Here is a 10,861-nt window from a genome sequence, read left to right as displayed (position 1 = left end):
TTTCTCGGCTTCACTTTACGTTTTTATAAAAAAAACGTAATAAGTAAAAAAATATTGTCTATCGTAAAAATACCAAAAAAATTCAGTCACTGCACTTATCGAACGTTTGTTATTATTTAATAAAGGTAAATTTTGGTTTTGCTTAAAATTTCGTTTTAACTCAAAATGCCGTGGTTTCGTGGCCATGTAAGCTGTACACGAATCATTCGTGCTGTTTCTTGCGGTGTGTCCCGCTCACTGAGACGGTCTCTCTGTTGTTCCTCCATTTAGAATGTAATTATTTACATCAAACCACAGCGTGTGTTGTGTGCGGCTGACGCGAAGTGTACGTCCTAAGATAGACAAACATTTACATTCTGTATGTAAATTTCTGAAGCAGTGTAGTGCGTTGAATAGTTGTACTTTCATGAATTATTATTCGAGTCTTTTATTATCTTAATCATAATTATACTTAGGAATCACGATACATTCCCCATAAATCATAAGTTATATCATCTGTGATCGCTCGATAGGTGTCAAAATAATATTTTCTAAGTAGTCTGTGAAAAGGTAATATTAAAAAAACTTACTTGCGCTTACTTGCGCTATTTTATAAAACCATAAAACAGCATTTTCCAAAATCTAAAAAAACCGTAACAATGACTTATTCCTCTCATAGAAAAGTATCATTTTGCACCGACTTTGAAAACTCTCTGGTAATAAACCAATTCAAGTCACGTGGATGGAAACAAGTGAGCCCTTTAGACGAGTGGAACATCTACTGGTCCAACTCAATGAGCTGCCGAATGCTGTTCCGCACACCAGCGGTCTTCAAGTTCAACGACCGCCAGCTCGTCAACCACTTCCCGAACCACCACGAATTAGTCCGAAAAGACTTGCTAGTGAAGAACGTGAAGCGTTATAGAAAAGAACTGGAGAAGAAAGGCGACCCTGTGGCCCTCAGAGACAAGATTGCCACACACGGAGGCGGCTTCGACATCCGATACGTGTACCTAGACTTCATCCCACTAACATTCACATTACCTGCAGACTACAAATCATTTGTAGAAGAATATCGGAAAAATCCAGAATCTACGTGGATTCTCAAACCTTGTGGCAAGTCGCGCGGCGCCGGCATACTACTAGTTAACAAACTATCCAAACTGAAGAAATGGTCCCGCGAATCAAAAAACGACATAGAACACCAACTAACCAGCAAAAACACATACGTTATATCCCGGTATATAGATAATCCGCTTCTGATCGGAGGAAAGAAATTCGATTTAAGGCTTTACGTTCTCGTTACGTCTTTTCGCCCTTTAAAGGCCTACATGTTTAGAAATGGATTTTGTAGGTTTTGTACTGTGAAGTACGACAAGAGCGTGGCGGGGCTGGATAACGTCTACGTTCATTTGACGAATGTGAGTGTGCAGAAGAAGGGGGAGGACTACAACAGCCAGCACGGGGGCAAGATGGGGGTCAACCAGTTGAAGCTTTATCTTGAAGGGACGCGCGGGAAGGAAGTCACCGACCGACTGTTCCAAGAAATGCAGTGGCTAATAGTCCACTCGCTCAAGGCGGTGTCGTCAGTAATGAACAACGACCGACACTGTTTCGAATGCTACGGGTACGATATAATTATAGACGACAACCTGAAGCCGTGGCTCATAGAGGTCAACGCCTCCCCGTCCATGACCGCGACCACGGCGAACGACAGAATATTAAAATGCCAGCTCATAGACAATTTGCTGTCCGTAGTTTTGCCGCCCAATGGGATTCCCGACGCGCGTTGGAACAAAACGCCCTCTTCTAAAGCTTTGAGGGATTTTGAAGTTCTCATCGACGAGGATTTAATGCACAAAAGCAGCTTAGACTTCCGAACAAGGTTTAAGAACTCAAGCCTAAACTTTGTTAAATAAAATGAAGTTTGTACACTAAACGCACTTGCAGATTTATTAGTAAAAAAATATATAAATTATAAGTTAATAAACAATTTGTAATCAAAAAACTATATTTTGTGTAGTATTAAACATTCACAGTGGTTTGAAACGGTGATACTTGCTGTTTCGAGGGTTGGAGTCTTCTCTTTCAATTAATTCCTCATCAATCAATAAATCAAAATCTCCTAACGCATCTTCTTCGGGTATTTTATTCCACCTCGCATCCGGCATCCCGTCTTTCGGCACTACCACAGAAATTATGTTATCAATCAACTTGTACTTCAATATCCTGTCACTGTGGGTAGTCGACTGGAGCGAAGGAGACGCGTTTACTTCCACCAGCCACGGCTTTAGATTGTTGTCTATGATAATGTCGTAGCCATAACACTCGAAACAATGGCGGTCATTCGCCATAACAGGCGCTACAGCTTTCAGGGAATGGACGATGAGCCAGTTCACTTCTGAGAACAGCTTGTCGGTGACAGCTCTCCCTCGCGTTCCCTCCAGGTACAGGCGTAAGTTTTGTATACTCATCTTCCCGCCGTGGAGACTATTGTAATCACCCCCGTGCTTCTGAACACTGACGTTAGTCAAGTGAACGTACATATTATCTAGCTCCGTAACACTCGTATCGTATTTCACGGTACAAAATCTACAGAATCCGTGTTGAAAAAGATAAGCTTTCAGCGGACGAAAGGAAGTGACCAGCACGTATAAGCGTAAGTCGAACTTTTTCCCGCCAATCAACAGGGGATTATCGATGTACCGCGATATCACATAAGTTTCCTTTGAGCCCAGTTGCGGTTGAAGGAGGGATTTCGCTTCACGGGACCACTTTTTCAATTTGGATAGCTTGTTAATTAAAAATATTCCGGCGCCTTGTGATTTTCCGCAGGGTTTCATTATCCACGTGCTCTGAGGCGACTTCCTGTACTCCTCTACAAACATGTTGTAGTCGGCCGGCAACACGAACGTTACAGGAATGATATCGAGGTGCACATATCGAGTAGTCACCTGCCCGTTAGGTAGAGTCACCTCACTTTTCTCCGCTAACGGGTTGCCGTCCTTTTCGAGTTCCTTTCTGTACCTTTTGATATTTTTCACTAAGAGGTCCTTTCGCGTCAGCTCGTAGTGGTTGGGGAAGTGGTTGATCATCTGGTTGTCGTGCATCCGGTAGCCGGCCTCGATGCTGAAGAGGGTCCGGCAGTTGGCGGTGAAGGACCAGTAGATGTTCCAGTCCTCGTCCGGGGCCACCTGCTGCCAGCCGCGGCGGTCCAGCGTCGTGGTGATCACGGACTTGTCCAGGTCCGTGCAGTACGTCACGCGGCTCTTGTCCGGGACGGCTGGAGAGCACTTTTTTAATGTGGATGGAATCTTTTTACTTTCCAGTGCCATGTTTTAAGATCTTGATCGTTGGTTTGCTACACAATAGATTAAATTTTTGATTTGATTATGTAAACAAAAATGTTTCCATAATATTAAGTTTTGACATTCATTCAACAATATTAGTCTATGCATTCATTGTGTTTCAGAATAACAACTCAAGTCAACGAAAGTATTATTTTGAGTCTCATCTTGAGATATTTTGCTTACGCTTCGGCAACAATAATAATAATAAATAACATACATTAGGAAGTCCGCAATTAATATGAAATTCAACAGCCCCGCCCTCGCACCAGCAAAAACAGCTCCATTCGTTTCATGTTAACATACAATACGTTCCTCCCTCTTTTTCTACGGAGGAAATTATTTTCGCATTGGAGCCATTTTCAAAGTATAAAAACAGTTGAATATGCTGTTAGAAAAAGAACATTACGCAAGTATAAGCCCTGATTGATGGGGGAAGCGATGTAAAGATTTTTTTCTGAGAGCTTTAGATCCGCGTTAAGTTCAAAACCCGATCAAGAGGGACTTATGAAAGCTAAAAGCAGTCTGATATAAATACGCTGTACATTTTATCCTGTATATTTAGACTGAGATTTAAAATATTCAATAAATGGTTATTCCTAAAACTACGATACAAAAAAACAGTAGAACATAAAAAAAACAATCGTACCGATTGAAATCACAAATGTATTTTTAAATACCACCTTTCAACCGACTTTTCACAGAAATAGATTTTCTAGTATACCTACCTACCTTGTAATATCGATCACAATATAAGTACAATTGTACCGTTTGTCTGTTAACGCAGAGAATAGCAAAATGCTGGCCATTGTATCCTTAGTTGACCATCCAATTTGGACGAAGCTACTAAAATCCCCTGAGAAAACCTTCTTCAATATTTTCCTGCCTTTTGTGTGTTTGTATCCTGTTTGTTGCGTTTTTCCCTATTGTATTGTAGTTTATAAGAAGACCACGTAATAATACTTGCTTCTACTTATGTACTTATATAGTTATGTTTTTATCAATATCGTCATCGTCGTGTTTTAATTATATTTAATAATATAATTATAAAACTGTAAGACTATGTACTTTTAAAGTAACTGGGGTAAAGATATTCGAACCGTTGATTGATTCCTGCAAATTCAAACTGTCGACTTTAAAGTATGCTACCACGTACAACGTTCAATGTAGGTATAACATATGTAAAGCTTGGTTGAGTTTCTAACTACAGCGTCTTTGAACCCCAATCTCCAAAGAGAGATAATTATGGGAAAACTATTTGTATTTGTAAAATTTGACGATTTAAATTAGCTATGCCGTTTATAATTCACAGTGCAAGTCATGTGTAATGAGCTTGTTCCAACCACGCCGTGGCCTCGCCACTGGAAGCTCGGAAATCCACATTTCCGTAAACAGAAATTAAACATTCACATTACGCTCAAAATGTTTGTACTTTGATTCGCAGGTCAGAATAGGAGATGTATTTTAGAGAAAGTAACGATCTTGATTCCATAATGTAAACCTGTAAATGTGACCTTTCGAATGTAAACTATTTTTACTAAGGAAATTTATAATAACATAATATAAAGGAAATTACCTAACTATATACTTTAGATAAGATGAACATTGCAGCAATTACTTTGAATAAAAATTGTATGTAGGTTACTCAATATATATTTTTTTGCTTTCTACAGAGCAGGATCTTAGCGTAACTTAGTTTAGCGCCTTCTTTCATCCTTTCTCCCGTTTCACCGCTGAACCGTATTTGTCTCCGGAATAAGAAGGCGGGCCAGTTGTTCCATAAACGGGGTAAATAAGTCGTGAGACCAAAAGCGCATAACTCTCAGTTTGTGGAGTTATTACCGGACGGCGAGTAGCGCCATCTGGCGCTGAAATTGCATTCGGCGCAACGTGTGGTCTGGGCAAGTTGACTGCGAGCGCAGGGGCGGACTGAGGCGGTGGTCGCGGGCTGCTCTTGAAAAAAAGAGAAAAATCTCCATCATCATCGTCAGTGGCCTCTACGTCTATTACTTACGATTAATCGCTGTCTATGGTAGTCTACGTATTTATCTTATATTTATTTTGGTGGCTGTGTAGCCTTTTCATACTTTTTTTTTCTTATTTACGTTCGGCTTTTTGCGTCTTGTCAAGCTGCCACCTGCTTCGGTCATACGTTCATTCGCCTCACCCTCAATCATATTTTCTTTCAGGCAATCTAGCCATGTCTTTTAGGTCTCATTGTCAACACTCTCTTAAAAATATGTTACATATTTTCTTCTCATGCTCACACACACCAACTCTTGGTCACACACCAAGAAAGGCGATGACTCTTCTTGAAGTAGGCGTGTAGAGAAACAGTACTGAAAATTACAAAACTTCCACGGTTACGTCTACAGGTAGGTACTTACGCATGTTTGCCAAACAATATCGGTCACACATCACAGATATGAACACTATATTAACCTGTATTTTGTATGGAAATTAAAATAATCTAGATAATTACTTGTCTGAGTACCTACTTTGGTTCAAGCTCTCTGTTAGGTCTATGAAGTTCTGAAACTCGACTACACTGACTAGTGATCTCAACAAAAGAAATGTTTTTTGTTTACTCACCAGACTAATAGCAATTCCAATTCTCTGTCTAGTCCAAATTACCATCATTTGGCTACATAAGTACTTTCTACTTCTTAAACAAATAAAATACGTAATGAAATAGCTTTGTCTTCATTATACCAAGTTATAACAATTGAATAAATGCGAAAGCATTTTCTTTTGTAAGAGTCGTACAGATTTATCTCTATTGTTTAGACATAGGTACGGTCAGGTGCAGATAAACCTGACCCCCCTCAGAAGCATTGTTACTATAAGAGGGGGGTCAGGTTTCTCTGCACCTGACCGTACCGTAGTTGTTAAATTAATCGTAAGCTATAAATTTCATTTCACTTCTTTATTATACATTAATATTTTATTATACATTTTAGTGACATCGGTAACGGTTACTGAAGAGTCTTAACATTCTTGTATGTATTCATTTGTTAATATATAAATAACAATAAAGTTAATGAACAAAATATTCAATAAAATAAATTCCCAAATTCAGCTCTGTTGGTTAAAAACCACCTTTGCTCTATTATGAGTTTATGAGCAAATGTTCACAATAGCTAGTGTAGGAGAGGTGCGGTTAGTCAGGTTCAAATTTAATTAAATTATTGTTTATTTAACAGGTGTTAACATTTTAGCTTTACAGTAAAAAGAGGATAACCTTTTTGATGCTTTGCCGAGATTATGCTAATACGAGTATAAGTATAGATAGCGTACAGTAGAAGCGTTTATAAATGTGTATGAAATTAATAATAACATCACATTCCTTTTAATATACGTATTTTATAGATCTTGAATCCTTAAAAATATGCGAAAGGATAATATATTTTCCTGTAAGTATGTAATGTTCCAATCAACCCTTGTAATCTCGGGAGCCACCAAATTTAGGGTTCCGTTCCCAGGTGGAAAAAATGGAAGCCTTATAGATTCATCAAGTCTGCCTGTCTGTTCGTCCATAGATACATAATACACTTTTTAAAAACTTTAAGATCTCTGCTGGAAATATGGTAGGTAGATGTTTTTCTGTTAACCGCCATAGGGTTTTCACACAAAATAGACTAAACATATTTTTGTGGTCACAAGAGAAAGCTAGATGAGCCAGAGAATATTTCATTTCAATCTAGATATTTTTATAAAGATATGTACCTACCTACTGATATTTTTAGTAAACTCATTAATTAATTTAATTTAATAAGTGAATTCACTTTACAAAACGCCGTAAGCTTTACCGCCACAACAAAAATCATCATTATCAGCTTCGTCAAATTAAACGTACTGTCTTATAATTTCAAATGTACGTTAAACATTCAACAACCGTACTCCGATGAATATAAAGATAACAAAAACACTACACGACATAAATTTGAAATAAAGGTAAACCTGCCCTTCGCCTGAGAAAACATTGACTGCTAAATTAGAATAACATAGTGTGGGTTTAAACGCTTAGCGTAATGTATTCAGCGATGTAAAACAAATCAACATGTTTCGGCGGTGGGTCAAAGTGTTGGTCAAACTCATTAGCATTTCGGTACAAGCCCCTAATCCTAAAGGTCGAAAATCCGCGATAAGTCTGCTCAGACCCTCATGTTAAGTGGTTATGTAAACTAGCCCGCCCTGTGGTCAGTTGTGGGACCATATAGGAAGGTATATAATCATACCTAAAAAAATCTAAGCGCATAATAAGGGTGTTCTTGTTTTAACATGTACCTAGGTCGGTATAATTAATATTAGTACGTAGGTATGTGATGCATAAAAATATCCTTACTTTTTATTTGCTCCCGTCACACAGAACTATCTTTTATTAATTAAAAGGTTGAATCCCGTAAAATCGGTTACTATAAAACTCTATTGTGTCTTGTAATTGAAAGTTATAAAGGTAAATACACAATCTTATTTACAATATTACTATACCCATCTATTTTGATATTATTTTCACTGAGTGTCAAGCACCTCGCTACTTATTGGTTTGATATTATTTTAACAACCCCTTGTATCGGAGCGACGTCGCGACACAAGAGGGTATCTCTATTTCTGTTCCGGACGGCGCTCCACTTCAAGTATTTTCCTTTACAATACACAAGGGCTATTAGGATCCTACTAAAACGATGACAATTCTTTCAGAGCACGAGTCTTGGTAAATATAACCACCGACGTGACCAAGCATTTAAACTTGGCTTTGCCCAAATTGTGTCAAATTTACCCGCTGAAATATTCAAGAACTCGGACAAGAGAGCCGACGAGGTAAAGTAATAAAAAAGCAAGAAAACACGAAAACAATCATAAAAATTTAAAGAGTTTCCTTGCTGTTGATAACGACACCGGCATAATGCATGAGGGAGCAAAGATAAAACTTGTACAACATTAAACTAGTCGGAAGTCCTTTGCTGTTTAGCATATAGAGCGGCTGAGGCGGTGGTGTTATTTTTCCCCACAGTAAAACATTAAAATGCAAATGGGAGTCGTATGCGGCCGGCGGCCTCTTCTTCGTTATTTTGCGCTTTCTACCAGCTGCCTAATGAGGGCAACACCTATTAAGTTGTGGAGTCGACTGTACTTGTACATTCAGGGCCCGCGGCGCCGCATGCAATCAGAAGGTGAGCTTTTATAGGTCACTTCCACTGAACTTTATCAGTATCGGGCTTGATAGAATAATGAATGACGCAATTTTGAAACACTGTTTAATGCATCTACACCTTGCATTCCAAATAGTTTTATTTTATTTGATTAGACAGATATTATTTATTTGTACACAAAAAACATGGTCAAAATTACAAATAACTTAATTTAACACATATGTAAAAATGGCGGTCTTTGGTCTATTTGGTCTTATTTTTAGCTCCTCGGCCGGTGCTAGAGTCTTCTTTGTCCAGTAAGTCCTCGTCGATGAGCAGCTCGAAATTCCCGAGCGCGTCGGCCGCGGGCGCCTTGCCCCAGCGCACGTCCGGGACGCCGTCCGGGGGCAGCACCACCGACAGGATGTCGTCTATCAACTTGTACTTCAGTATCCTGTCGTTCACCGTCGTGGACGTCAGCGACGGCGAAGCGTTCACCTCCACTAGCCACGGCTTCAACTGATTGTCGATTATGATGTCGTAGCCGTAGCACTCGAAACAATGTCTGTCATTGGCCATCACTGATGCAACTGCCTTCAGAGAGTGCACTATCAGCCACTGCATCGCCGCGAACAGCCGTTCCGTCACCGCCCGGCCGCGCGTTCCCTCCAAAAATAACCTCAAATTTTGCACACTCATCTTCCCTCCGTGTATACTGTTATAATCTCCCCCGTGCTTTTGGACACTAACATTCGTTAAATGCACATACATATTATCGAGCTCAGTCATGCTAGTATCGTACTTCACGGTACAAAACCGGCAGAATCCCAACTGGAACAAATAAGCTTTCAACGGTCGGAAAGAAGTTACCAGCACGTACAAACGGAGATCAAACTTTTTGCCTCCGATCAAAAGGGGATTGTCGATATACCGGGAAATTACGTAACTTTCCTTGCTCAATTGCGGGTGAAACGGAGTTTTGGCTTCGCGGGACCATTTCTTCAGTTTGGAGAGTTTGTTGATGAGGAAGATGCCGGTGCCCTGGGACTTGCCGCACGGCTTCATGATCCAGGTGCTCTGCGGCGCCTTGCGGTACTCCTCCACGAACATGTTGTAGTCGGCCGGCAGCACGAAGGTGATCGGCACGAAGTCCAAGTGCACGTAGCGAGTGACCACCAGCCCGCCTGGCAACACCACTTCGGCCTTCTCCGCGAGCGGGCTGCCTTCTCTCTCCAACTCTTTCCGGTACCTCTTTATATTCTTCACTAGCAAGTCTTTCCTCGACAGCTCGTAGTGGTTGGGGAAGTGGTTGATGAGCTGGTTGTCGTTCATCCGGTACCCGCTCTCGACGCTGAAGAGGTTGCGGCAGGTCTGCGTGGACGCCCAGTAGAAGTTCCACTCCTCGTCGGGCCCCACCTGGCTCCAGCCTCGACGCTCGAAGTTGCTCAGTAGGACCGACTTCTCAAGGTCCGTGCAGAAGCTCACTCTACATCTTTCGACGGCTGGTACATTGACTCGTCCATATAGATTTGTGGCTAACTTTTTTGCGTCTTGATTCATCGTTGTTAGAGTTTCTAACGAGCCAACCTCGCGCGCTCATTGTCTCTATGGTTACAGCAAACAATGTGGCGGTTTAGAAGCGCTTCACTATGACAACGTGCAAACGAAACGAGTATTGATTTGTATTTCTGATAAAACCAGTAATATTATAATGTTTTTTCTACGTTAGTACTGTAATTAACTTAAATCCTTTTTACTAGTACCTACATCCGTTGTATAGGGCTTAATTAAAATCCAAACAAATAAAACCCTTGAGTAGAAAATAATGAACGTAATATTTTCACGCTGTGAACAACACTCGAACTGGCATTATTAAAAGTTTGAACAACGTGAAATAACAGGGCTCTTTGGGAGTGGACCGGCACCTATGTCAGGAGAGGTATTTTCGGACACAACAAGCAATTAAAACAATAATCTTAATAATTCTTGTCGTATCTATTATTAGCGTATTTAATATTCAATATAATATACCTATTGTATTTATAATGTGGTGACAGTTTTTTGTCTACCTACATCATTATTCCTTTTATTTTGTGAAGTCTGAATACTCGATTAATATTTAATTTATGTTGTATTTTATGATTTAATAGTAGAGAGCAGTTAAAAGATGAATGAATTTACAAATCCATATTGAATGCCATCCGTGGCATACATTCTTAGAGATGAATTAAAAATAGATATAAAGAAAGTATTACGGTGGGAATACCCACCATACAATGTTATTTGAAACTGCATTCCAAAACAAAATTTACTACATTAATAAAAATAAAAAACAAATTTATAGTCAGTGGAGCGAAAGTTGTAGTTCAAGCGATGTTGTTAATTAATTTAAAGTTAGTCCAT

The 10,861-nt window shown here is 39.7% G+C and overlaps 3 protein-coding genes across 3 annotated transcripts; 1 reads left to right on the top strand and 2 right to left on the bottom strand.

Moving 5' to 3' along the window:
• Positions 1–609: 609 nt before the first annotated feature.
• Positions 610–1,981, top strand: LOC105385043 (polyglutamylase complex subunit TTLL1). The gene has a single exon (XM_038109216.2). The coding sequence runs from the start codon at positions 639–641 to the stop codon at positions 1,896–1,898; it is 1,260 nt and encodes a 419-aa protein (XP_037965144.2). The 5' UTR covers positions 610–638; the 3' UTR covers positions 1,899–1,981.
• Positions 1,910–3,414, bottom strand: LOC105385032 (polyglutamylase complex subunit TTLL1). Its single transcript, XM_038109215.2, has one exon. The coding sequence runs from the start codon at positions 3,312–3,314 to the stop codon at positions 2,013–2,015; it is 1,302 nt and encodes a 433-aa protein (XP_037965143.2). The 5' UTR covers positions 3,315–3,414; the 3' UTR covers positions 1,910–2,012.
• Positions 3,415–8,721: 5,307 nt separating this feature from the next.
• Positions 8,722–10,463, bottom strand: LOC105385537 (polyglutamylase complex subunit TTLL1). Its single transcript, XM_011555933.3, has one exon. It carries the CDS (start codon positions 10,016–10,018, stop codon positions 8,723–8,725), a length of 1,296 nt encoding a protein of 431 aa, XP_011554235.3. The 5' UTR covers positions 10,019–10,463; the 3' UTR covers position 8,722.
• Positions 10,464–10,861: the final 398 nt, after the last annotated feature.

Source organism: Plutella xylostella, chromosome 17 (assembly GCF_932276165.1).
Source record: "Plutella xylostella chromosome 17, ilPluXylo3.1, whole genome shotgun sequence".
NCBI classification, from domain to species: domain Eukaryota; kingdom Metazoa; phylum Arthropoda; class Insecta; order Lepidoptera; family Plutellidae; genus Plutella; species Plutella xylostella.
This window is presented reverse-complemented; position numbering and strand designations above follow the sequence as displayed.

Excerpts from the sequence above, each read along its gene's own strand:
- LOC105385032 (XM_038109215.2), bottom strand. The coding sequence starts at position 3,314 with ATGGCACTGGAAAGTAAAAAGATTCCATCCACATTAAAAAAGTGCTCT.
- LOC105385043 (XM_038109216.2), top strand. The coding sequence starts at position 639 with ATGACTTATTCCTCTCATAGAAAAGTATCATTTTGCACCGACTTTGAA.
- LOC105385537 (XM_011555933.3), bottom strand. The coding sequence starts at position 10,018 with ATGAATCAAGACGCAAAAAAGTTAGCCACAAATCTATATGGACGAGTC.